The sequence below is a fragment of the Halictus rubicundus genome, chromosome 9 (genome assembly GCF_050948215.1).
Source record: "Halictus rubicundus isolate RS-2024b chromosome 9, iyHalRubi1_principal, whole genome shotgun sequence".
NCBI lineage: Eukaryota > Metazoa > Arthropoda > Insecta > Hymenoptera > Halictidae > Halictus > Halictus rubicundus.
In genome coordinates this window covers 6141981-6169393 of record NC_135157.1, presented here as the reverse complement: position 1 = coordinate 6169393, position 27413 = coordinate 6141981, and the positions used below count along the sequence as shown (strand labels likewise).

General features: G+C 37.9%; 6 protein-coding genes and 1 long non-coding RNA gene across 19 annotated transcripts; 4 read left to right on the top strand and 3 right to left on the bottom strand.

Moving 5' to 3' along the window:
- Positions 1-219: 219 nt before the first annotated feature.
- On the top strand, positions 220-6012 carry LOC143357079 (uncharacterized). The gene is made up of 3 exons (XM_076793282.1): positions 220-582; positions 2469-3290; positions 3541-6012. Exons 1-3 carry the CDS (start codon positions 510-512, stop codon positions 4218-4220), a joined length of 1575 nt encoding a protein of 524 aa, XP_076649397.1. The 5' UTR covers positions 220-509; the 3' UTR covers positions 4221-6012.
- Positions 6013-7887: 1875 nt separating this feature from the next.
- On the top strand, positions 7888-14927 carry LOC143356935 (uncharacterized). 7 transcript variants are annotated; one of them, XM_076793008.1, is made up of 8 exons: positions 7888-8072; positions 9010-9111; positions 9180-9332; positions 9395-9782; positions 9859-9996; positions 10076-10414; positions 10463-10510; positions 10559-14927. In XM_076793008.1, the coding sequence occupies exons 1-8, from the start codon at positions 8013-8015 to the stop codon at positions 13954-13956; spliced, it is 4626 nt and encodes a 1541-aa protein (XP_076649123.1). In that variant the 5' UTR covers positions 7888-8012; the 3' UTR covers positions 13957-14927. The 7 variants fall into 7 exon arrangements, with proteins under 7 accessions (XP_076649123.1, XP_076649121.1, XP_076649122.1 ...); XM_076793006.1 differs by having other exon boundaries at positions 10463-14927; XM_076793007.1 differs by having other exon boundaries at positions 10076-10510.
- On the bottom strand, positions 13964-17644 carry LOC143356937 (coiled-coil domain-containing protein 102A). Of its 2 annotated transcripts, none has more exons than XM_076793011.1 (7): positions 17177-17644; positions 16212-16939; positions 15913-16138; positions 15624-15833; positions 15299-15543; positions 15106-15185; positions 13964-15034 (listed from the first exon to the last, which is right to left on the bottom strand). In XM_076793011.1, exons 1-7 carry the CDS (start codon positions 17285-17287, stop codon positions 15012-15014), a joined length of 1623 nt encoding a protein of 540 aa, XP_076649126.1. In that variant the 5' UTR covers positions 17288-17644; the 3' UTR covers positions 13964-15011. The 2 variants fall into 2 exon arrangements, with proteins under 2 accessions (XP_076649126.1, XP_076649127.1); XM_076793012.1 differs by having other exon boundaries at positions 16212-16953; positions 17177-17304.
- Positions 17645-18477: 833 nt separating this feature from the next.
- On the top strand, positions 18478-22904 carry Nelf-b (negative elongation factor B). 2 transcript variants are annotated; one of them, XM_076793949.1, is made up of 9 exons: positions 18478-18630; positions 18826-19823; positions 20608-20775; positions 20999-21124; positions 21205-21474; positions 21543-21827; positions 21995-22195; positions 22284-22468; positions 22766-22904. In XM_076793949.1, the coding sequence occupies exons 2-8, from the start codon at positions 19203-19205 to the stop codon at positions 22440-22442; spliced, it is 1830 nt and encodes a 609-aa protein (XP_076650064.1). In that variant the 5' UTR covers positions 18478-18630; positions 18826-19202; the 3' UTR covers positions 22443-22468; positions 22766-22904. The 2 variants fall into 2 exon arrangements, with proteins under 2 accessions (XP_076650064.1, XP_076650063.1); XM_076793948.1 differs by lacking the exon at positions 22766-22904 and having other exon boundaries at positions 18826-18974; positions 19105-19823; positions 22284-22620.
- On the bottom strand, positions 22479-24895 carry LOC143357446 (putative RNA polymerase II subunit B1 CTD phosphatase RPAP2). Of its 2 annotated transcripts, XM_076793951.1 has the most exons (6): positions 24712-24895; positions 23456-24649; positions 23233-23393; positions 22982-23152; positions 22766-22920; positions 22479-22586 (listed from the first exon to the last, which is right to left on the bottom strand). In XM_076793951.1, exons 1-6 carry the CDS (start codon positions 24787-24789, stop codon positions 22579-22581), a joined length of 1767 nt encoding a protein of 588 aa, XP_076650066.1. In that variant the 5' UTR covers positions 24790-24895; the 3' UTR covers positions 22479-22578. The 2 variants fall into 2 exon arrangements, with proteins under 2 accessions (XP_076650066.1, XP_076650065.1); XM_076793950.1 differs by lacking the exon at positions 22479-22586 and having other exon boundaries at positions 22746-22920.
- A 292-nt stretch (positions 24896-25187) lies between these two features.
- LOC143357447 (uncharacterized) lies at positions 25188-27098 on the top strand. Of its 4 annotated transcripts, XM_076793954.1 has the most exons (5): positions 25192-25390; positions 25454-25653; positions 25732-26091; positions 26174-26492; positions 26572-26695. In XM_076793954.1, the coding sequence occupies exons 2-5, from the start codon at positions 25583-25585 to the stop codon at positions 26611-26613; spliced, it is 792 nt and encodes a 263-aa protein (XP_076650069.1). In that variant the 5' UTR covers positions 25192-25390; positions 25454-25582; the 3' UTR covers positions 26614-26695. The 4 variants fall into 4 exon arrangements, with proteins under 4 accessions (XP_076650070.1, XP_076650069.1, XP_076650068.1 ...); XM_076793955.1 differs by lacking the exon at positions 26572-26695 and adding an exon at positions 27001-27098 and having other exon boundaries at positions 25188-25653; XM_076793953.1 differs by having other exon boundaries at positions 25192-25653.
- Positions 26544-27211, bottom strand: LOC143357448 (uncharacterized). The gene is made up of 2 exons (XR_013082812.1): positions 27095-27211; positions 26544-27021 (listed from the first exon to the last, which is right to left on the bottom strand). It is a non-coding gene; the product is annotated as an uncharacterized LOC143357448 (long non-coding RNA).
- Positions 27212-27413: the final 202 nt, after the last annotated feature.

Genomic DNA, 27413 nt, shown 5'->3' with positions numbered 1-27413 from the left:
TTGTGCGTATCGCGTACGTAGAAAGGAATGGAAAAACTGTGGTGCACACGGTGGTCACACACTTCGCCACCGCGCAAACAGAAGCAGCCGACACGACACCCTTCCGAGCGCGTGCAGCGCGGCAGCTGAAGAAGAAGACGAAGAAGAAAATGGTGGCGTACGCGGCGGAGGGCGAGGGAGGCTGCGCTCCTATATGTAGCCCCGAATCTTAGTCGGAGCAACTATTACGCCCGAAAACCTCGAGGCGGACGCACCCCCTTCATCGAGTACAGGGCACGGTCGCCATTCGCACGCGAGAGCTTTTTTATTTATTTACACGCGCTTTACGCGTGTACACACGAATTCCCATCAAAAGCCAAAAAGAGTCGCGTGTCCGTTCCGTCGAGTTCGATCAACGTAAATTCTCCTATTCGCAAGCCAATCTCAGTGATCGTGAGTGAACAGTGGGACCGAGGTATGATTTGTGTGATTCGTGGGGGACTATAGAGGGACCACCAAGGAATACGAAAATGCCGCGGGCCTTCCTGATCACCCATCGCCGGTACAACGGCGTCGATGAAGAGTTCGACGGATCCGGAAGAGGTACGTTGTTCGCTTTCGTAATTGTGCTATCGCGAGCCGATCGTGCTCTGGCGACCGGTGCCAGGATTTTTCCCGATCTTCCGCGTTCTAGCTAGATTTTAGATCCGCTTTGCACGAACGCGAAACTGCTCGTTGCGGATAATAGTCGTAGGCGAAGTTGCTCCTTCGTCGATGCAACCAATCTTCGTATGTTCTATTTTTTAAATAGAAAACGTACGCAGATTTTGCTTATTCTTGGTATATTTGTATTCAGCATCCGTGCTAGTTTACATGCACTCAAACTATAAGGTATCATTTCTGACAAGTAGCTAGGGTCGAAAGGGATTTAGATCGTTCCTTACGCAAGCGACTGTAAACACGATGCAAATGAGCGTAATAAGACCTGGCTCACCCTCTCGCCCTCCTTCGTCAGGCTTACCCCAAGCAGGTTAGCTTCCATCCGTAGCTTCTAGTGTCAACAATCACCGACATATATTACCATAACAGTAATTAACTTGATCATAATGAAACAGTTCTTTTTCCGCGGCTACTATTCTTCGATCCATAAATCAGCTTACTGTTCCGTGTGTCAGATTGCCGAAAGACATTTATCAGGCTAGCGAATCAAAGAAAGGGTGTTCTTGAAAGAATGAGGAACCTATCAGGGTGCATCTAATCAGGGTATTTCGCATCTGATTGGAAAGTCTCCGCTGAAACTACCATAAGTGGTAAACGCGCACCGAAGTTTGAACGCGAGCTTGCGAGACCTGAGGTGTCCGCGTCGATCTCGTTGACCTCGATCAAAAGCTCCGAGCCAAGAGAACAGCCGCTGGTCGTTGCTTCGTGATTAAGGTGGCACAACGCGCGGTTTTAAGAATAGGAGACGCTAGATGCGTCACGACGCTCATGCGGCGCATACCGTCGCGATGCCGTCAACCCCTCCAAAGCTTTCGTGGCGAACGCGCGCGTACACAGAAATACGCAGAAAAGACGAGGACCGGAGGGAGAAAGAACGACAAGAAGAAGAGAGAGGAGAAGAGGTGCTCTATTTCCGTTCTCCCCAAAAACGGAGCAGGCGGTAGACTCGCGAAGGTGCTCCTCCGACCGTCTCGATACACCGTTCAATCCCGTATATGCGAAACTTCAAAAAAAAGTCCCTGTGTATCTAAACTAGATTCGTGCTGGCAACCCGACATTTCCTGTAATCGTTTGGCCGATTGTTGCAATTCCTCTTAGCGCGGACAGAGTGCTGCTGTCGGAGTCTTTGATCTAAACAGATAAAGTACAATGAGGGTGAGAATACACGAGGTGAAATCTTTGTTGGTAGAATAGCGAGTTCGGGAAACAATAGGGTCTTTCTTATTATGAACTTATATCGAGGGATTTTCTGATTTAAATGAGATTAGAAAAAGCTGAAGGAATCTATAGTAGCTTCTACATAAGAACATCATTTCTGGCAAAATAGTGCTCGACAACGAACCGAGTTTTATGGGGAAATTCTCGCAGACTTTAAACAACCCCGGTACCATAAATAAGCGATCCATCAGGAGCCTCTTTTTATAGCTCGACAACGACCACGGAGCAAAGTCACCTGTTCCCTCGAACACGTACCACGAAACCGTTCGAACCAGATCGAAGTATCAATCGGAATTTCCTTGAGTCCGATCACGAGAATCTTCTGGCCGTTCGCCAGCCGCGGTCGAACCGTAGGAACCTTGCTAACGATGATAAACGATTCCGCGTGCCGCAATTTGATCGTCTCTAAATTTCGTAGCGCGCAACAGTAGTCTGGCGCTTGCGATTCGCGTGACAAATTACAATTTCGTTGGACGCGACGAGATTCGCGGTACCATTACGGGAAAGTCGAAAATAAGTGGTGCGTTTAACAGCCCCTGTCCTCTGTTCAGATTTCAGCCCCGAGAGAGGCGTAAGACTGGCCGACTACAGCGGAAGTCATCCTACATCGGACGGTGCGAGCGAGTGCGGCAGCGAAACGTCGTCAGAATGCCCCGAAGAACTGTACAATCTAACGAAATTGGCCGAAGTGAGCCTTGCCGCGGCCGCTGGCACGTTGATTCACCCAAGCAACATGATTTATCAGCAGCCGGCCTCGCCTAGATGCGCTCAATTTTCGGACAGGATCATGGCACCGCGATCGAAACAACAGGAGATGCAGTTTCAAGATCACGGGAGGACGGTGGACGACGAACAAACACTCGGAGAGAGAACAAGGCTGTTCTTCGAGAGGATCGAGTCCGAACGAGAAATTCTCCAAAGCCACTCGGAAAGAAACACCGTTTTGGGCATCCACGTGTCGGCTCATTCTCACCGTTTGCAAGAGGAACGACGCCTGAAGGTGTCGGATAGCTCGTTGGACAAAACGGAGTTGGACCCCGCTTCGTCGATACCGTCGACCATACCCCATAGCAGAAGGACAACCTCGACATCTACGGAAACGTCGTCGAAGTCCGAAGATAACGAGGATCACGAATGTCCGGATTGCGGGAAGAAGTATTCGACTTCGTCGAATTTAGCCAGACACAGACAAACCCACAGGTCCCTCGGGGATAAGAAGGCGCGGAGATGTCCACACTGCGACAAGGTCTACGTCAGCATGCCTGCGTTCAGCATGCACGTCAGGACGCACAATCAGGGGTGCAAGTGCCATTACTGCGGCAAGTGCTTCTCGAGGCCGTGGTTGCTGCAGGGACACATACGAACGCACACAGGTAAGAGTATGGTGCATGATAAAACACGAGATAGACATATGAACTAAATAAGAAAGTATTATCAATCTGTTTACTTAGATATTTCGTATATTTACTCCCACAAGTAAGAATTCGTCAAAAAATATATGCTTTCCTAATTCTGGCAGTTGTAGCTTTTAACTCTTGTAGTTTTTCGGTTCACCAGTTTGTAAATGAAAATTGTAGTTCATAAAGCAAAATGACTCATAATCATTTTCGTTTTGTGCTTCAGGTGAGAAGCCATTCAAGTGTACGATCTGCAACAAAGCATTCGCCGACAAGTCGAACTTGCGGGCCCACATCCAAACGCACTCGAACACCAAGCCGCACGTGTGCGGTCGTTGCGGCAAAGCGTTCGCCCTGAAGTCGTATCTCTATAAACACGAGGAATCGTCCTGCATGCGCGCCCATCATCGATCATCCGCGGATAGAACAGACGCGAACGATCAGAAGATGGCATCCCCCGTAAAACCGTGTCCTCCATTGTCATCGTCTTCGAACCGACTGCCGACAACAACCCCCTGTGTCACGGCATCCCCTACCAGCGTGATAGTTCCTCGACTGGACCTGAACCGCGACCAAAGAAGCTCATCCTCGGCGTTCTCTGCGATCATCAGGCACACCAGGATACCGGAGGCGGGGACGATGACTCCGTCATTGAAACGACCCTGCAGGGTAAAAACGCCGGTCGAGGAACCGGGTAGAAATGTGTCTGATAATTTAACGAAGGACCAAGAATGCGTATCACGAATGGTGATCAGAACGTCCGTCATTTCACCGAATCCGGAGCACCTCGGCCGTTTCGGTAACGAGAACCAAAGTTCCTCGAGCGGCTTCGATTTCTCCGATCCGACGAGATCCTCCGCGTTTTCCAGACCGACAACGATGACTCTCAATCTGGCTATAGCGTAGAGATCTACCATGCCGATCCTCGTATCGCAGGTAACTGCATTGCCGAGCGTAGATAAGAAACAGTTCCGTAACGCGCCAAGAACTACCCCATTCTTACGGAACGTTGGTCGTGAACGAATTATTATCTGAAAGCGAAGAGACGAACAGGTACACCATCGTCTTTCAAAAACACGTCATTATTTGCTAGCAACTAGTGTCATTCCTACCACTATCGAGATAAGTCCGTTAAGTCTTGGTTTTTTTTTTTTTAGTAGCAGGAACGTTTGAAATTCTCTCGTGTTTACCGAATAACGCCTTCGAAGCGACCACCCATTTCATAGTCGAACGTAGAATCAATTACGACGAGGAATTCATTCATGAATCGAGTAACCACGATTGACAATGGTTGCGAGACAAACATTATTCCATACACCTTCCTAATTAGGGACCATCTAGCAGATAGTCATAGTAAAGATGAAACGGTGAATCGTCGATTCCTAATATCGTGCCTTACACGCTAATCTCGCGTAGAGAGATTCTTGTTTTCTTTCTTAAAGACACGCCGCCGCCGTTGTATTAAGGGAATAATTTATTGACCTGAAGTGAAATCCAGTGCCTATTAAATCGAGAGCTAACTTTAATATTACTCACGTCGATCGAACCCAAAGTTCCGCGTGCCCTTCCAGGCAGCTAGAAATTCCTTGATGCTTGAAACTAACTTGATCGTAGAATGTCAACGGATGTCAGTTGAGGGCGGCAAACTCGATCAAGGAACGGTTTGAGAACTGAAACTGTATACTTCTAATTAGACTTCGTAGAAATATTTATATGTTTGACAATTTTTTATTAGAATACCACCGCGTACTTTTGCGATCGTTTTCAACTGAACGTTCAACCGTTCAACTACGACAATCGAGATAATCGAAGAAACGAAAGATTTAACCCGCGAAAAATTCAAAATATGATTTAAAGTGTCAAATTGTTACCTAAGATTTTCCTCGGAACGATCGATAGAGAAACAGATAAATGTAATTTCGGGTGTCGCCATGATGGCCGCGAACGTATGCCTAAGACGGTAGTTTATATTGTAATGCATTAAACGCGTTTTCTTCTTTCAATAGAACGCGTATTGTCTGTGATTCGAAGTTAAACGGAATTCGACTGCCATATGCAGTCACATGGCCTTCTGTTGGTCGTACTGTACAATAAATAAGAATTTTTTTCTATATCCGTTACCGACCGATGGTAACAGTCCGAGTGTAAACTAGTCCAATCCCGTATTGCTATTCCAAGCGCTACCCGACGAAATACATATGAACAAACAAATTTAATAAACCTTGTAATTAGTGTAAAAATTAATTTTCGTTGTTTATACGACCAAGATTTCGAAGCAAACAGGGTAGCGCGGAAATTCGAATAGCAACGGCTATAATAAAAGATTCACGTAGTTTATCAATTTCTTTTCTTTCCACTGTAAAGTTGTACATTAGAGAATGTGTTTATACATTAACACATCCTAGTCATCGATCTAAATCGTAGATCGAACATAGGGATCCCGATATATGTAATATTCTATTGTATAGTCGTGTGAGCAACACGTTGTAAATAGCATTCCCTACGTTACATATTAGTACTTAGAGTTAGAGTATCTCGCATTATTAGTCCTTTTAATTAGCGCAATTTAATTTACTGTTGTTTTACGTATGTAATGTGCCATTTGTACACCGGAGTGCCTAAGCAAATATTTTACCAATTTTTCTACGAATTGTAAAAGTATTGTCTATTACAACGAGAAAATATATACATACCGCAATACATGCGTTTTAATAGAGCAAATGTTTTTATGTCAACCTTCCCGGGGTGATCGGGTATCGGAAGTTACATAACAAGATGCTCTCCTATTTATTAGAAAAACTATTCGCTAGATAATTTTGGTTACCCGAAACACTCCACTTTATTTAATCTGCAGAAGCGTCAGATTAACTCTTTACTTTTTAGTTCTTCATCGGTATAAAATCACAAAATGTATAAAACGTAGTTTTATTGACGCAACGAATAGTGATCAGTTCTCAATAATTTTTGAAGTACAAATCAATAATCACATTAAATAACTGTTTATTAAGTTTATGTCATTGCGTCACCCACGATAGATCAGGGTAAGGGTCAGTTACCAGGGTAAGGGACCCAATTACTGTGCTTATATTAATTATATTTAGTTTTGAAGCATAATGAATATTAAAAAGATTGATTTTTTCGTAAAATATTGATCATTTTATGCTGGTTAAAGTAGTGTAATGATAAAAAGTAATGGTTGTTTCTTAAATTAGCGAAGCGAAATACTGTTGTGCCTTTATATAATGAACACTATCTGACAGAAGTTCTATGAAAAATAGCGATCAGAATGCTTCGCTTTTAGTCATTGATCTCTTCATATAGAACCGATGAACTATAACTATACGATAGTTAATAGTGTCTCAAAGCGGAACAAACAACGAGTTACTGTATTTACCAAATGGTTTGGAGTTCATAATTAGGGCAACGAAGGGGAAAGCATCTATCTTAGTCAGCCGATGCTAGCCACGTAAGCCGAGTTTAGGCGATATCGTTTACGATTAGAAAGATATTTGTGCCCTATAAAGCAAACTGCGAAATACTGTAGAAAAGTCGATTGCTCTTATCCGGCATAATTTCATGTAGATACAACTATCGCTATCGGAATTCTGCGTGCAGCAAAAGATAATGAAAAGAATCTTGTATTTAAATAATGAAAATGGCGCGAATGCAAATATCAGTGTGAACATACGAAATGAACTATTTTGAATTTTAAGTAATAGAATGTTCACTGAATATTACCCATGATAACCACGAATTTTTTATATAATGGAATAATAATTCTTGAGGAATTGAAAAATTACTGGATAAAAACGTCAAATAAAAAAATTGTATTAAAAATATGTTATACGTATTCGTGTACGATTTTATTGTTACTAAAACATAAGGAGTAATATATTCGACTGTAAAGAACTATTCCATTTCCAATGATTCTTTCTTCTAATGCCATCAATCATCTTTCAATTATGTTTGAGTATTAGAACTAAAGTTAAACTTTTCGTAAAATATTTACAAAATTACCCGTTTCATTTACAACCTAACAGACTTCATAATGGGGAAAATTCATAATGGAGAACAAATTTAACCAAAACGAAACAACAAAATAAATTAAATAAATATTTAATAAAATAAATATTCTCTTAATAATTCAAATGATTCTATAAGTTTAAAAAAAGGAACAAAATCAGAGATCTCTATCACGTTTTAAAAACCGACAAATAAATAGAACACATTAAAGCATAGTTATCGAAAATGATTCCTCATTTCTGAAAGAAACGTAATCCATTTCGTTTGCCTGGATTATAATCGACGTTCTGAACGTTTTTCAAACCGTTTATACGTTGCGAATTAAACATAGCCGGTTTGAAGAAGCGCATAAACGCGTTCCTGTAACGTGATCCAGACATCGCGAAAGACAGAAGATAACGTAACACTTACAACAGTGCGGACGCACTTACATCACGACTTACATGCCCGTGCTTCTTAGAATTGCTCCTATCAAATCGTCTTCCCCCTTCCTATGCTTTAATCCAAATCCCCGTGCCTCTTGATCTTTTCGCGAGATCGAGCACAAGTAAGCCATAGGAAGAGGAATACGAAATGGGAAGAGGTATTTGGTGGGAGTCAGCGATTCAACTTACCTAGATCATCATCAAATAAGCGGGAACAGTCGCAAAGAGGATCGCGACCTCAGCTCGAGCCATGCGACTGATCCTTGCCTTCCTGATCCTCTCTTCGGGGACGGCATTCTCGGAATACATAGTAAGTTATCGTTCATTTCTTTCTTTAACACGTTGGATGCAGCGCGAATTTTGTTCGTTTCACACAAATTTCTTTGATTATAGAAGATATCAGCGTTGTCAATAACAATTATTAGCTACTTGATAATGAAGTCTTTACCTTGCACTATAATCTAGATAATTTGCATCAAGTCAATTCATTCTTAAGCAATTTAATAGCGCAGGTCACCGGCGAGCCTCGCGACATTCAACGTGTTCATAACACTCCCTTCGCTTAGAGACACATTTTTCTTTGATAACAAATTACAAACCACCTCGTGCTACAACTTCGTGTAAAGATTTGTACGTCTGCAAAAAGATTCATGATTTTTTATGTTACAAACTCTGTACTACGGTAAAACGTGAGCCTTGAGTTTTCCATAACTGCCGCAACGTAAAACAGTTGTCGAATAAACTCGAAAATTTTTGTAACACATTTCATGCTTTACGCTTTTACAATTTGCTCCACAAAAATATCTTCTTTCATCATTCTTTATCAAAACATCGATATTTGCTAATATATACATTTGTTTAACGTATTATGAATATGCTTCATTGCGATTTACGTTCATGTTTAATATCATAGAATTAACAGTAAAAAGTTTAATGTATTTTAAAAGCAGTTTTCTGTTTGTACGGCGCTTTATAATTTTTGAAAACCTGTTCAATTTGCTAATACAAATTAGCGTTTGGTAGAACCGCTTGAGAGAAAGATTTGAAGATCAAAGTTCGTGTGATAAGTTGATAGTAAATAGCTCGGCCCATTCCTAATTTCTCTTGTATCGCGTTTCTCTTTCCGTTACCTTCTTTACTTATTAATGACTTCTACAATTTTCAATTATTTCGAAGTAGCTGCAGCCTTTTAACAACTTGAATATATTTTTTTTTAACACTTTCACAACTCAATACCTTGTTTACAGGAAAAAACACGGTTCGATCGCTCAGTTCACGATGATTCCGGAGTACTTATCACGGATGAATATTTACCGTTGAAACAGTGGACATTTTACGACTATGATACGGTAATAAATACTTTCACTTCAACATGAACATATACAAATACCTTATACATGCGTTAAATTGTTTCCAGAACTTTAAAGCGTACAAAGACAAAGAAGAAAACGTCTGTTACTTGGAGAAGATGGACGATAGCGTTGCTATAGAAGATCTTCCAGGATATGGAACACAAAAGAAAATATCGAAGATACTCTACGTATCCACGAATGCTTTAACAAAATTAGAGGTGAGTAGTTAACAATTTGCAAGATTATTTTTATTAGAATTATTATTATCTTTTTTTCACAGGCATGGAAAATGGCTGGAGGTAGAATAATTGAATTCTGTCATGGACGTGAATTAATTTTATTGCAAAATACGGTGCCAGTGATCGAACAAATGGCAGATCCCTTCTTCAATGTGATTCCGCAAGATGAAAATGATATTGTAACAAGACGAGTAGCTGACGTAGTTCTAACACCGCTGATAAGCCGAGCCAAAAGACAACTAATGCTCGAAGAGCGAGAGAAACTTAATGAAATTGTTAGCCGAGCTCGTACGCGACGGCAAGCTCAATATCCTCGAGGAAGATTTCGTGGACAAACACAGTCTCAGTATTTGAATACGGGCAACGACGAACAAAAAGAAGGCAAGGCTGAAGCAGAAGCAACACAACAAACTTCCCACGCCGTAGTCAGTGAGTATCTCAAAATATTCTTATTTCATTTACTATTCGAATAAAACGTAAAATAAAATTTGAAACTCATTTGAAGGCGGAACTCGTGGCATGGGCCAAGCGCAAAGTATGTCGTTCGGAAGCACCGGATGTGAAGACTGTCTTAAGTACTCTAGTGAGGGTGCACCAGATAGATATGTACACCTCCCCGACACTGACACAACATATACTCATGGTACTACATCTGAAGAATGAACTTAATTAAACAATATTAAAATGAACTCAGCTGTAGCATGAAATTCTTCTTATTGCAGGAGCAAAGTATCCTGGTAGCATACCTGGTACAGGGGATAGAGGCGGTGTAAACTATCCGGCTGGTACACCTGGTACTGCAACGGCTGGAGATAGAGTTACTTATCCTGGTGGTGTACCTGGTGGTGTACCTGGTACTACAACTGGAGGTAGAGTTACCTACCCTGGCGGCGTACCTGGAACGATGACACCTGGAGGTGGTGCAGCGTATCCTGGTGGTGTACCCCCTACCACAACAACTGGAGGTGGTGTCGTTTATCCTGGTGGTGTACCCGGGACCACAACTACTGGAGGTGGTGTAGCGTATCCTGGTGGTGCACCCGGTACCACAACAACTGGAGGTGGTGTAGCGTATCCTAGTAGTGTGCCTGGTACGACAACAACTGGAGGTGGTGTAGCGTATCCTAGTGGTGTGCCTGGTACGACAACAACTGGAGGTGATGCAGTTTATCCTGGTGGTATACCCGGGACCACAACAACTGGAGGTGGTGCAGTGTATCCTGGTGGTGCACCCGGTACCACAACAACTGGAGGTGGTGTAGCGTATCCTGGTGGTGCACCCGGTACCACAACAACTGGAGGTGGTGCAATTTATCCTGGTGGCGTACCCGGGACCACAACAACTGGAGGTGGTGTAGCGTATCCTGGTGGTGCACCCGGTACCACAACTGGAGGTGGTGTAGCGTATCCTAGTGGTGTGCCTGGTACGACAACAACTGGAGGTGGTGTAGCGTATCCTAGTGGTGTGCCTGGTACGACAACAACTGGAGGTGGTGTAGCGTATCCTAGTGGTGTGCCTGGTACGACAACAACTGGAGGTGGTGTAGCGTATCCTAGTGGTGTGCCTGGTACGACAACAACTGGAGTTGGTGCAGTTTATCCTGGTGGTGTACCCGGGACCACAACAACTGGAGGTGGCGTAGCGTATCCTGGTGGTGTACCTGGCACCACAACGACTGGAGGTGGTATAACATACCCTGGAGGCATGCCTGGAACAACTGGAGGTGGAGTTACTTACCCAGTTGGTGTACCTGGTACAATTGTTTATCCCAGTGGCGTGGCTGGTACTACAACTGGAGGTAGTGTAGTTTATCCTGCTGGTGTACCAGGTTTTACAATAACAGGAAGTGGTATAGTTTATGCTGATTCTAAAACAACTGGAGGTGGAGTAGTTTATCCTGCTGTTGTACCTGGTACTGCAACTGGAGATGGTAGTGTTACTTATCCTGGTGGCAGACCTGGTACTACAACTGGAGGTGGTATAGTTTATCCCGGTGGTGTACCGGGTACTACAACAACGGGAGGTAGAGTTACTTACCCTGGTGGCATGCCTGATACTACAACAACAGGAGGTAGAGTTACTTACCCTGGTGGCATGCCTGATACTACAACAACAGGAGGTAGAGTTACTTACCCTGGTGGCATGCCTGGTACTACAACAACTGGAGGTGGTATAGTTTATCCTGGTGGTTTACAAGGCACAACAACTGGTGTCATTTATCCTAGTGGAGTACCTGGTGCAGCTTATCCTGGTGGTACACCTGGCACTACTACTGGTGGTGCTGTAATTTATCCTGGTGATAGAACTGTGCAACCTGGTGAAATGATTGTAGGATCAAAAGTAACAGCAGATGCTAAAATATACCCTGGACAAATACATCCTGGTGTGATTGTACCCGGAGCATCACCTGGTAGTGTAGGTGACAGAACTACCATAACTGGTGTTGACAGTAGTATACCGTCTTATGGTGGTGGTGTTTTACCACCAGACCAAGTAAGTGGGACTGTACATTACCCAGGAAGTTATCCAGGAAGAATAATTCCACAGTCGACTGGTAATATTATCACTTCTGGAATACCTGGTGTAATACCAACAAATGTAGGTACTTATCCTGGAAGTACTCAAAGAGCAACTCCAGGAAGCATTCCTCAGCAATTAAATTATCCTGTAGGTATTGCACCTGGTGGTACAAACGTGATTCAACCAGGAGTGCCAATAGGACTGGACGGAAAAGTAATTCGTTTTCCTGGCCCACCTGGAACCATTCCTTCTCCTTACCTAGTACAACAAGGACAATATCCAGGTGGTACTACATGGCAAGGTTACCAAGGTCAAACTATTCCAGATGTGACTGGAGGTGTTAATGGACAAGGAGAGTACATAAACAGAGGACAAGGTGTCGAAAAACAATATCCACCCGGAATGAGACCTACTAACACTGAAGAAGTTGCTCAGTATTACCAACAACCTGGTAGTTCTCCATCTGTTGAAGATGATAACTCTAATTCCCAAGCATCTAGTTCTGTAAAACAAACAGACTCAGGAACACAAGCAAGTGCTTCTTCTCAAGGAGCATACGGACAAGGAACAGCACAATCTCAGGTAACAGGTACATATAGTGGTTCTGGGTCGTTCTCTGCTCAAGCCGGTAGCAGCGATACCAAAAAAAGTGCACAAACTGAAATTAGTGGTGATAAAGAAGGTGCTACAAGTAATGCTCAAGGATCAGGTGGCTATGGAAAAAGTCAAGCCCAAGTTCAATTGGATTCTGAGTCTGGTGCTACATCAACAAATGCACAAAGCAGCGGATGGAATCATGGCACTAATTCTCAGGTGCAAGCAAGTTCTAAAGGTGGGATGGCAGACGCCCAAGCAAATGGAGAGGGAAGTACATCGAGTCAAGCTCAAATTGGTTTCCAACCATACCTTAAGACCGATGAGAATGTTGAAAGACATTCAAGACCTTTCCGTGGAGGTGGTACAGCTTCTGCTCAAAGTGGTATGCATAGAGGTCAATCTCAATCTCAACTCGAAGGATCTTTTCAATATGGAATTACTTATACTGGCGCAGCGCAAGCAGGATCTGGATCTGGAGCAGCAGCTTCTAGGAAACCATTTAAGTTCAACTTGACAAATACAGAATTATTCAAACCCTTTAAACCATATAATACTCCACAAATTACAAAAAATAATGAGAGCTCACTGACAAACACACCCTCTGATATAGACTACGACCAAGATAAATCTTCGCAGGGCTTACAACCAAGTTCGAGTTCGAGAAAAACAGTTTTTGCCAACGCAACAAGAGAAACTTCTCGAAGTGTAGCTAATAAACAAAATCATTCTGGTGAAAGAATTCAAACGGATGACACTATGTATGATTATGATGAAGAATACGATGGTGATGATTATGATGCATCACAAATACATGCTTCAAATGCAAAGTATTCCAAAAATTATATTACAGAGCAAAATAATAGTGATTATCAGTCACAAATGATACACGTCGCATCTGGAAATCAATACGATGTTCGTGTGCATCAGGATTCCACAATGGCACAGCCTGGAGATATGCTTCAGCCAGGACAATCATTATCAGGATATACAATACCACCCGGATTTCGTGGAAGAGTAAAATCTGTAGCTGGTGATGAAACTATTGCTCATGGTGATGGAAAATCTCAATCTCAATCAGTTTCTCTAACTCCGATAGCCACTACTCATGAGAATAAATCACCAAGTTCAGAAACCAGATCACTTAAAACCAACCATGAAAGATTAGCTGAAAATCATATTTTGACCAAAGAAAAACATCAAAAGCATAACCCTTTCCAACTCCAAAATCAACAAACATCCACAGATTATTCCAAATCCGCGAACGTACCAATAAAACCAAGTTATTATACAATAACAAACAGTTTTGCTGGAAAAATGGATGGTAAAAATTCGCCAAAAAAGTATGAGCATCGCTATTACACTAAAAGTTCTACTTGTGGATATTTTACATTCTCCTGTAATATTGTACACGGTTCCCACGGTAGGACAAAAATTTGCAAACCAAAAATACCAACACATCCTGATGGTAGTCCAGTGAAATGTTAATCAGATATTATTAATTCTATAATAAATGTTCTTTTCACTTTATTTTCATTCATTACTCCACATTATATTAATACTAAAGATATTTTATATTACAATTTAAACTATTATACTCTTTTATTAATTACAAACACAAATATTTATGATCGTTCATACATTTTATGAATGTACGTCATACTTCTATTGTCTCTCACACACATACATACTATATATCATTTTTATTGAGGTAATCGTACTGAATGTACATCATTATCGCTTTAATAACGACACATCAGTTACTAGTATTTATCCAGTTTTATCAATAAAACATATATGAAACAAATAAAGGCTTCTCTTGCTTATACTCCATCAATTGTAAATTACATCAAGTGATAAATATATGTAGCACATATTTCCTTTTTAGGGACAAATTCGAATTTAAATAATAGTTCTTCTACATAAAATTAATTACTACATAACATATATAGATACTCGCATAACTGTTTTTATGTATTTTACATATATTTGTGACAATATGTAAACTGTAATCATAAATATCAGGTATCATAGAAGGTAAAAGTTGTCACTAGTTTCTCAACTTTACCAATCTTTAGGTAAGAGGCAAAATTTATAATTACATAGATAGTTTAAGTATATACAATATTTATACACATGCAATGAAAATACGTGAAAAATAATACACTGGAATGTGAGATTTTTACAAATGTAGACATTCAAAAAAGCTTTCAAAATAAAAAGAGTATAAAATATAAATATATACATCTAAAAAAAGAAAGATAAGTAAATAATATAAATCTAAAACATATTCTAAGAATTTTAAATATTAATACAATACTGAAATAGGCAGTGATTGTTTGTTATTTAAGCTCACCTGTCAAATAAATTAAATGATAGCTTATGCTGTTAATATTCGTTTAGTTAGCTAATAAACAAGTACTTAATTAAATACGATGACTGGTACACGTTTTAAAAAATTTCGAAAAAAGCACTTCTCAATTTATCAACTTCGTATTTGTAACTCAGATCAAATATAGTGTCATTATTGTAATAAGTGAATACTAGGCTTGTGGAGATCCATACTCTGAAACAGTATTCAGAAAATATTCTTCTAAGTTTTTCAATTATTACATATATTAAAATGTTAAGACATACCATCTATTAATTTGCCATCATTTGTTGCACATAATTTCTCCTCAGTATTCTCTTCTAGATCTACCGTGTAAGAATCAGTACTAATAACAAAGTAAATATTAGTAAATATTTCATAATCTATTTTATATAATATTTTGAAAGAATATTTCTACATAATATTGCTAAAAGAATAATAAATATTTTTATTATTCACCTGTTACGGAAATGTTCCAATTGTACATTAGCAGATTCTAATTGCTCTAATAGATCTTCATTTGCACGTTGCAATTTACGAACACTATTAGTAGCAGCATCTACTTCATCCTGAGCTGTAGCTAATTCCTTCTTCAGTTCTTCCACTCTTGCTCTGACTCGTTTCACTTCCGCTTCATACTGTTCTGATCTTCTCATTGCGTGTAAAAGTTCAGTTGTTTTTTCTTCCAAAGATTTTTTTAATATCTAACAATTTTTTTCATTCAATCAATATATATTGTGGTAGTCGATTAAAAGAAACTACGATCCTAATTATGAATACAAACCGTATTTCTAACTAAAAGTTCTTGTTGCAACTGTCTTGTATCACTATCAGATGTAGAAACTGGACGTGACCGTCGAGATTCTATTCTTTCTTGTAAATCATGTAATTCATTACGAAGTTGTTTATTTTCTCGTTCCAATGAAATTTTCTCTGTTTCTAAACGTTCTCGTTTTCCCCATTCTGCAGCATTTTCGGCTTGAAGCTTCTCTAACTAAAATTTCATATTAGCAAACGATAAACAATTATTAATAATCAAAATAGTTTCTCTATATTTATATAATGAAACCTACTTCAGTTCGAAGCTCAGACAAACGACGGTTCATACTATCCCTACTCGAAGAATCGTCAATTAAATTAGCTTGCATGTCACCAAGTTCAATGTGAAACCGATCTTTTAACTCGAGTAGATCTTTCATAGCTTTAGCTTTATTTTCTTCTAAATCATCACATTGTTTACGTAGTTGTATTATTTCTGCCTTCAATTTTTCCATACCACGATGCAAAGAATTTTTTTCCCTAATAAGCATGTAAAAAAAATTACAGTATAATTTAAAAATATAAACAAAATCATGTCATTGCAAGAACTTACTCTCTCTCTGTAGAAATTGTTTTTGTTGCTTCATCTAGTTTATACTGAAGCATCAGTATTTTTTGCACAGATTCATCATTTTGTGAAGAAGTTTGATGCTTCTCTATATTAATGTCTAGTGAACTAGAATCTGCAACTAATCTTGCAATATCTTTACCCAATGAATTTATAGAACCTTCTTTATATAATTCTACAGCATGCTTTGGTACTGCTCCTTGCAATACATATTCTTCGATGTCTCTATCTGGTAAAATTTTATGACTTCCTAGGCATACATTAGATTCTTCTAATGAAGTTTTACATGTAAGTAAATCTTTTTGTGAATTAACACTTTCACTGTGTTCTGCATTGTTGTAAAACTTTAAAAGTTCCTCTATACCTAATGTGCTCCGTAATTGTGGATCTGATTCTAAAACTGTAAAAATTTGTTGGTCAAATTGTCCTGCATGTTTTAATAATATCATATGTATCTTTTCCATTTCTTTTTTAAGTTGTTCATTTTGTAGTTCAAGTTCTTGACACTCATGTTTGTAACTATTCGCATCTTTTACAGCAATTTCTAATTTTGCTCTAAGCATTTTTGCTTCCTCTCTTGCCATATTTCTTTCATTGCGTACTTTACTCCACTTCTCGCGCCAATTCGCAGTACAATCGGACCACCACCTCATCGTTTTTTCCATCTGAGCTGCTCGTGCTCGTGCTTCTTCAAGTTCTCTTTGTCGTAAAGCCTAAAACGATTAATCTAGTGAACAAATTAAGATAAGATAAAATTCTCATATAAATTGTTCAATCAGTGTATATCAAAATAGGTACAGATTATCTGTTCGTTGGTAGTGTTAAAAATATGAAAAGAAAGGTAAAAAGGTATCTCTTTACACTGTTGTATGTATAAGTATAGTGTATTCGATTAACAAAAACAGACTTCAAAAGTTAAATGTCAGAAGTAAAGAATAGTAAACAATCACCTCTTTGGTTTCCCATTCACTGTCCACATATCGTGGAGAGGACGGTAAACTAACATCATGTTCTCTCATATATCGTCGGGAAGACGTTCCACTGGCTGTTGACTGTGCCATTGTCAATGAAAAAGTAACCTGCGATGCTATTTTTTTATTGAAAAAGCTCTGTCGAATACGTTTTATTCTTGTCTGTATTTGACTATTCGCTTTACGAATTTATAGTAAATTCGAATGCAATGTCTTATTTACACTTTTGCTTGCATCATATTCAAAATAATTGCGATTAAGACACAGTTCCGTATAATTTTAATCTTCATACATCGCATATATTCATCTGATGCTGTATTCGTGCTATCTATACATATATATACATGTATATATTGTATCCACACATCTAGAAGGAGTTACACACGCACATCCGCATAGACACGTTCCTACACGTATAAGGTTACTTTGCAAAGAGAGAAGGACAACGTGTATATACATGCCGTATTTCTATTCATAATTTGCTTTTTACTGTAACGCCTATGAACTGAGCATGAAGTTATACTTTTAAGAAATATATATTATTGTATCAAGAATTTTGCATTTTGCAATATCTGCATTTTGTTTGTATACGTGTATATATACATATATTTACTATTGCGGATTCATTGTAGCGCTTGAATATGAAGAAATTTCGATACTTTTGGACAACATAAAGTAGAATAGAATCATGTGCAATTTTATGTGTGAAGGGATCAAAACAAAATAGAATTTACGCTTAATAAATACTATTTTATAAATGTCATTTTAAAATGAAAAATGTTTGGGAATACACTTAATGTTACGAAATAAATTACGATTTTCGCGTAACTAACATAGGATCTGAAACACTTATAATAAAGACGTAAACTATTTATGAAAAAATAACATATTCAAAAAGATCAGAATCTGCGGTGCCAGAAAAAGTCCCTACCGCAAAGACTGTGTGACGTCACGATCTATATGTATATATATACCAGAGATCATACGGGGATAGGTTCTGTTCCAAGCTGAAAGTGGGTATGATCAGAGAAATCTCCTCTCTGGTACGATCTATGTATCTCGGTCTATACTGACAAAAATGGTGGCAGAAAAACCCCGAGCGTGAGCACTCTCATATAATATTTTCTCTCTCTCTCTCTCTCTCTCTCTCGTGTGCGTGTGTGCGTACACGCGCGCGCGTGTGTGTACTAATGCGACTTGTGCACACCATGCGACGGATTATGGTACTTATTTCCTGAAACCAAATGAGACATCGACGCTTGTTTTGACAGCGGCTAAAATGTGTGAGAGGGAGGAGGAAAAGGAAAGAGAGCGTTTCGTCCTGGGCCCACCTGGGCCCTAGGCCACCCTAGGCAGCCCTTAGTGTTGGGCCTGCTAGAGGACCCATCACAGTAAACCTATCTAGCCGGCCCTGCCATAGAAACGGGAATATCGTGAGTATATACGAATCGGTGACGGGTCAGGGTCAGGTAGTAGCAGGATAGGTGTTGTCTAATTATTGTTTATCTGCCGACAAGCGTAGGAAGTAGCCGTCACAGCGTCCGACAATGGCGACATCTCCCTCGCAAACAAATATACCGCAATTTCTTCCCTCTACTACTCCCTACTACCTACCTATTTACTTCCAGTGATGAGATATTGGACGGATTTTCCCACGCATGCGCGTCCAGCACAGTAACGTATCTATATTGTGGAGAAAGTAATATGATATTATTAGTGGGCAAGTACCGGGAGAGTCCAGAATGGTCCAGAAGTCCAGAACGAGATGACGAGACAGGTGTGCTACGAATTTTTGGAAAGTTATTATTAATATTTTATTGAAATATACATATCATATGTTCATTTTGAAATTATGCGGGGTGGCAAGGTACCCCATTTTACCCAAACTTGTACTTTACTGATGGTAGATTCACAGCACATGCGCCACAAAACCCGTCCAGTATCTCATCACTGCTCTACGTCACGTTATTCGTGAGCGGCCATTTCTCCCCTGCATTTGGCAGCTATGATCAGAATGAATACTGTCAAAAATAACTCTGAAAGCGGGAATGGTTTGGAGGATCTTGGAATAGCTGGACAAGTTTTCTTAAGAGATGCATTGACAAGTTGCACAGACCCACTAAAAGCAATAGAAGAATTTCAGTTAGAAAATGGTATTTTATTACCTTCATTGCGGCCCATGTTACCTTTACTTGATCTTCATGGTGTGAGAAGATTGGATTTTCATGCATCGGTTCTTGAAGAATTAAGAGAAAAACTCGTAAAAAGGATCAATGAAATAGGAACAGAAAGGGCAGATCAGAAAGGTTCGTCGGGAGATAGAAGATTAAAAGAACTGTTATCTAAAAGTTTTGCAGCTGTAAGAGTTTCGGCACTGAGGCCTGTTGTTATGTGTATTTTAAGGAATACACCGCACATAGAAGATAAATATTTACGGGTACTTGTTAGAGAAAAGGAATTATACAATGACGCAGATACAGAGGTTAAACGACAAATTTGGAAAGACAATCAAAGTCTGTTTGGAGATGAGGTTTCTCCATTGTTCAGTAGATATATTATTGAAAAGGAACAAATTTTATTCGATCATAGAAATTTAAATAGCCTTTTCTTCACACCTTCTCCCAAGGTATATTATAAATGACACTGTTCAATAAATATTTGGATTTTTAACTTGCCTATGGGTCATTCCACGCGAAATCGGACACTATTTGGAGTAAGTCTTTGGATTTTGTTCAAATTCGAATATGTTGTAGTCTTTAGTGATATAGGAATGCGTGTCAAATGGTTTTTCGATATCTTGAAAATTGTTGGTTCTACAGACCTACAAAGCAGAGTGTCAACCTTTTTTTTTATTAAATTATAATGGCTGAACTAACAGACCAATGAAAATGATATTTTAAGTGCTTATAGTGAAGATATAATTTCTTTTAATTTTTTTGTTATTAGAGACATCATAATGTAGGCAAGGATAGTACAACATATTCTGCAATAAGTTCAAGTTGGAATGTACACTCAAGGATAACTTAAAAGATAAGAAAATACAAGACCTACTTGAATTTATTAAGGAAACCAAATTGATGAATCAAATAATTTTTGTAATTGTTTTAAACGAATGAGGTGTTTTTCTAGTGGGGAAATATTCAAAATTTTGAAAAAAAATGAGGATATTGCCGCAAGTGTCCCGTTTACAGACCTGTTTTTAAAAATGGCGAAATTAAAATTATTTAAAGTGTGCGCTGCACCACGATTTGTTGTCTCGGACGATCGGCTATTTTACTATTATTCGGAATGACCCCTATACAAGAGTAAAAGTAAGAAGTTTAAGAAAATGTTAAAATTTGTTGAAAAATATAATCAGTTAATATACAGAAACGTTCATTATTATAAAACTGTATGGTTTGTGTCACTAGGTAAGGAGACAAGGCGAAGTTGTACAAAAATTGGCTCATATGATCGGACATAGTGTGAAACTGTATGACATGGTATTACAGTTTTTGAGGACATTATTTTTACGTACAAAGAATATACACTATTGTACCTTAAGGGCAGAATTATTAATGGCTTTACATGACTTAGAGGTAAGTGTATTATTATTATAATACAGGGTGTTCACGCTATTTGTAGCCAGCGTTTTCCTGGCAAACAATAAATATTAGAAAATAATGGGAAAGGAAAAAGTAATACTGCTAAATATTTTAAATGCAATGCTATACGTTTTTTTGTATCATATGAAAGCGTGTGTTAAGATAAACGTTCCTTGCAGGAAACAGATAAATTTAATATTATCGTATAACTGTTTAGGTCCAAGACATTATATCTGTTGATCCATGTCATAAATTCACTTGGTGCCTGGATGCGTGTATCAGAGAAAAGAATGTTGATGTTAAAAGGTCCCGTGAATTACAAGGATTTCTGGATAGCATTAAGGTATAAAACAGACCGTTCTTATTTAACGATGTTACTTCTTAAGACAGAAAAATGGAATGATGTGTAGTTTTTTTTTATAGAGAGGACAAGAACAAGTGTTAGGTGACTTAAGTATGACATTGTGCGATCCTTATGCTGTAAACTTCCTTGCTAGCAGTGCTATTAAAATTGCACTTCACCTAATAAATGGTGAAGCATTGCCTCGAGAAAATGCAGTTCTTGTTTTACTGCTACGAATGCTTGCATTGGGTTTGTCCGCCTGGCAAATGATTGATTCACAAGACTTCAAGGAACCAAAGTTGGATAGTCAAGTTGTTACAAAGTTCCTACCAGCACTTATGTCTTTAATGGTAAAATAATGTTTTGAATATTTTAAATGTTTGTAGCACAATCAACGAACAAATAATTCACTTTTCAGGTAGATGATCAAATAAGACAATTAAATTGTAAACTCCCACCTGATGAAAGGGAAAGCGCAATCGCTATAATAGAACATTCTGGTCCACCACCTGATGCTTGTCAAGCATACGCACAACTTTCGGGAGTTGCTGCTGTTTTATCTATGTATTATGCATTGCATGTTGGTGGAGGTGGTGGTGTTGGAAGAGGAAGGGGTGATGCTAGAGGATTAATGAGGGTTTTAGCTACTTTACCAAATTGTCAAGCACAACGCGCATTTGAAGATCCATTTTTACATACATTGGTAAAATAAAATTTAAAGTCATGCTTCATGAGCATACTTTATTGATTACTAGAGGTATGCGAGAATCCGAATAAAATTCTCGACCCGATATTTTCGGGTTCTCGCACACCTCTATTTATTACAAATGTGTCATATATGCTAGTAAAATGTTTCGTATGGTTTCACAGGTGTCATTGTTGATATTAAACATGGCTGATGAATTTTCAAACGAATCCTTCTGTACAGTTATATTTGATGAATTTTTCCTAGCAGGTCTTGGCAGAGATAATGTTACACGTCATTTACTAAAATTGCTTTGGTATATTCATCCAAAGTTACCACCAACTCGATTACACACTCTGATGAAAGCACTTCAACCAACTAGTCAGGTATCTTCATAATCTTTTAGAAAGAAGAATATAAAGATAATGTACATGTTGTATATATACTTTCATTGCATTGTTTCTGTTGTTTAAGCATAATGAAGCTGTGCATAGTCTCTATGAAGCTTTACGTGAAAAAATTGGAAGTCGCTCGACAGAGGATCAATTAGCAACAACTCCACAAATGGACACATTAGGACTTGATTGCCCACCTTCTCCTCTCACTGGTGTCCCCACACCATCTTCATTGTAAAAACCGCCGAAATCAAGGTTTAATACATAGAACATTGACGAACATGGTCTAGTAATTTGACTTGCAAACAATTATGTATTCGACTCTATACATGTTTTATCACACGAATTCAAACAGTAATACAGATTTTGTATTTTCATACGACTGTAAAAAATAACATGAAAATGTGTATTTTCTATTTTCATTTGATTTTCATTATTCGATGAATATAAAAACGGTTATATTATACAATAATACTGCTCAAAAGCTCCTAATTATTAGATACAAACGAGCATGCAAAGGATGTAAATAATTTAAAATAGATTAAAAGTTTTGAATATCACCTGTATCAACTACTTTTGTGACATTAGTTAGATCCATTATTAATCTGTCTAAATAATTTGAATCCAATTTATAAGACATTAATATCATTGAAATGTACATTGATGCCTGTCTAGTTAACAATAATTTTTTTAATTGTGGATCTATCATGCTCAACCTGAAAATATATTTAATAATGAATAGTATTTCATGTATAATAATGTATTTAAAATGCTTACATTTTGATAATGATAAGACCCACAAGTGTCCATTCAGCAGTCTTGAAAATAATATTTTTAGCTGATAACGAAAAAGTGTTAACTAATGCTTTTATTAAAACATTCCTTTCATTATTGTACATATATTGTGATACTTTACTACCAGCTAATGCTCGTAACAGATCTGGCAATCTGTAAAGAAAAGAAATTAGCAATGTTAAACAAAGGTAACAATTTAATATAATATGGGAAACCATAAAGATTAGTTTTACATTCTATTAAGTTTGTCCAAAAATATTCGTCGTCGAAGCGCTTTTGGGGCATGTGCATCTGTTAATGGTAACACAGTAGCAAAATCATTGTCCTGTTCTGTACTTTCTGTAGTTCGTTCGGGCATTTCTATAACAGTATTTCCTTTAAAGAATGCTTTCACCTAAAAATAAGACATATATATTCACAAATATACATTGTGTTAATTTACAGTAAATAACTTACTTTTAATTCCATTTTCTTTCCTTCTTCTTGAAGAATAGCCAAATGTGGCATAGGTTTCAGAGTATTTTTTATTAAATCTGTATCATCTTTTTCATCTTCAAACTGCAATTTACTTAATTTTTTACACAAATGTTGATACCTGTCATGTTGAAGTATATTCTCTAATAATTTATTTTTTAATTCTTCATCTCCTGCTAATAAGGAAATTGTATCTTCATTAATCCACTCCTTTATGTTCTCTTCAATGTGGATTGTTAAATTATAAAACTCGTTTAGTTGTTTTCCTTTAGTACGATCTTTCTGTTTGTGCTTCCTAGATTTATTCTTTTCTATGTTTCGTAGATCATTTGTATCACTAATAACTATATTTTCCTTAACAACAGTTGTGTTACATGTTTTTGCCAATGTATTTAATAACTCATTTTGAACTTCATTAGTATTATCCTTACTCTGATTTTTATCATCCTTCTGAGGTTCTTTTTCATCTTGAAGTTTTATATTATCTAATGCAATATCATTTTGCAAAGTAGGTTCTTGTGCAGTCGTATCACTTACACACTGATCAGTATCATTAGTTGTATGTTCTAAACTAGTTAATTTATCTTTTGTATGGTCACAAGTTTCAATGGAATTCATCAAAGGTTGATCTTCAATAAAATCTGAAGTTTTACTGTTACTATTTATTTCTGTGGTGTTGATGTTTTGGTCATTACTATCTATTATATCACATTGATTATCTGCTTGAGCTACTGAATACTTCTCATTTGGGGTTTTTGTAATTTCGATCTCTTCTGAATTTTTACATGTCTCATTATGGTTTATATGATCATTTGCACTTTTAGGATTTATTATTGTAGTAGAATCCATTAAATGAACTTCATCTCCAGGCGTACTTCTTTGTAAAACATCTTTAGCTGGTAAAACTTTAAAATCCGGTATGTCTTCTTTATCTCTTAACCAAAGGGGACTTGTTAGCATTTGTTCCAAAAGATAATTACAAGCACCATAACAGCGCGAACTACAAAAATTTTTACGTCGTGTCACATCATAAACTTTATTTTGTTTTGTAGAAATATGGTATTTTTGGTTGATAACCACTACTAATGGATTCGAACATAATACATAGCCGCATAATTTGATAACAGCTCTTTCTTCAATTACATCCTCCATATGACACCTGTTCATATACTGCAACTAGAAAAGTATATATTAATGTAAACCTTTAATGTTACCAGTATTTCATGTTGATCACTTACATTATCTAAAAGCCATTGAACGTCAATATTAGGTTCTAAAAGCTGTTCGACCAGCCTTGCCAGGCGTACGGTCATCATGACGACGTAGGGTGCAATTCATATAACCAGAGTTGTCATTGTTGTCAGCAAAGTTTGTTTTCTACTCTACCCTTCCCCTTCAACGACACTATTCCTCCACGCTTTCGCCACGGCCCGGTCACGTGACGCGTTTTGTCTCTGTAGTCAGAGAAGATCACAGAGATGATGACTCCTGTTGACTGCTGGTCACAGTGGACCATGCCATTGTACTCTGCGTGCCTCACAAGAAGTCCTCTGACAGGAATTCGGCAGGAATGCGGCTGTAAGCCATCCGATTGGGTCATTCCACAGGAACTTTCGGTTCTAGCTGAATTATTGGCTAAAGTGTGTGACGTCAAAGCGAGCGGGGACCCCCCTTGCGCCTGTGCCGTCTCGAGGAACTTCTTGTGAGGCAGGAGCAATAGAACTGTCCAGTACTGTCACAGTACCAGAGGTGCAATACTTCAACTCCATTTATATCAATTGTTCTTCCTGCAATAAATAATGCGTTCATTAGAAACGTTTACATATTACAATGGATTACAATATATTACGCACTGTCAGGCTCTCCGACTATAGAACGATAACGAGCTGTCTAAAATGAGAAGTTTATTTGTTGCTGGTCAATTTGAAGATCCTTGATCGCAAATAGTTGCAACAACTTTCTATCCTGTTTTCGTTATAGCACAGGTTACATCTCTTATGCACTTTATCAGTTGCTGCGATGTCGTCCGATGTTCGCAGAAGAAATATGCGACAGGAACTTTCCACGGTGTAAATAGATTTGTACATTATTTCGTAAAAATTTGGAAAAATGGTGCAAACTTGTTGCGTAAAGAATTGTAAGGAACGACAAAACCGTAATACAAATATATCTTTTCACAAGTAAGTATTTTATACTTAAAATCATATAACCTATAACAGGTACGATGCAATGTGTACCTGAGACTAAATTCTTTGTAGTAGATATAAAAAATTTATTTATAGATTTCCAAAAGATCCAAAGTTAAGAGACAAATGGATAAAAGCAATCAATGAAAATGATTCAATTACTGAAAAGTTTAAGCCCTCTGTACATTCAAGAGTTTGCTCTAAACATTTTACAAGCGATAGTTTTATTGGAAATTCTGGGAGTTCCAGGCGTAATTTAAGATATAATACGATACCTTGTTTATCAAAAGTACCTGATGCACCATCTACTCAAGAAATGGATGCAGTGATTGAACCATGTATTCGACAAATGGGTGCAGTGATTTTACCATGTATTCAAGGAATGGATGCAGTGATCGTCCCATGTATTGAAACAGAAAATAAAAGTGTAAGGTATAAGTCTCTTTCTAATCAATACTTGAACTCAGTCTGCAATAGTTTGAATTTGTATAATTTCCATATATTTTGTTTTCAGCTTAAATAATGAATCTGCTGACAAACATAATAGTTCAAAATCTGTTGCCAGTACTGATGAAAACAATGTAACACTTTGCAAGATACGTTTGAAAAAAAAGAGAACAGCTTACATTGGTGATTTTATTAATTCTGATATAACTGACCAAAAGAAGTATGTACATATCATTGAAAGAACTTTAGCAAAAAAGAACAAGCAAATCAAAACATTACAACAAACAAACAGAAAACTGCTTAAAAAAATTAAAAATTTACATGAATTATTGGATGAATTTAGAAACAATAATGTAATTAATGAACATGCTTCTGTAATGCTTTCGGTATGTATAAATTTTAATGACAATTTTAATGTGAAACATTTTGTGAATGGATTTTATGTTAATGATCTCTTTTGTACAGAGAGTCGCGGAAGAGGAATTTGATAGTGGAGGCGAAGCTTAAAGACTCTACATAAGGATCCCTTCTTCTTAATTATTGCTAACTGCATTTGTGACTTGCTCGAATAAAAACCTCTTTTCTTTCAGATAACTTTGTTTTAATGTAGATGTTGCCATTTTGAAATAATAATTAACTATAAAAACTTATAAATGTAAATACATAATCTACAGAACTTAACTTTATTATTTACAAAAAAACATGTTTAGAAATAGTAAAAAGTAACATCCTTGAAATTCCTGCATACGTGTAACATAAAAGTCCCCAGAAGTCCCTCACTGTCGAGTCCAGTTAAATTCCAGCGTCTGTATGTGGTTTCTATAATGTCTCTATAAGATCTCTATAACTGTATTTTTACCCCCACCTTTTTCTTATTCATTTATCATTGTGTAGATCTTCAAGAACGAAAAAAAGCTAAGAAAAAGAAAATGAATGTAAACAAAGTCCATCGAGTTGTAGCTGCGAAGACAATACTAATTATAACTACTTGTCATTAGCCAATCAGAGAGGAATGAAATTTTTTCCGCTCTGTCCAACGTCTCTTTGTTTCATCCGAAAGGCTTAATGTCGTCAAAGAAATACTGGATCTTTTTTTGTTCCGACCGCAAATAGCAACTGAATAGCAGTGAGCTACCAGAGAATAAGAACAAAGACAAAATGATCTCGTCAATGTCGTATTTTTGTCTCAATCATCCTATGACGCATCCAATAACACTCTTCTTCATCTTTGATCATCGCGTCACCGAGTCAACAGCAAATAGGAAATAATGTCTGCTTCTTCATAACGTCGCGCTTCTGTCCCTCGA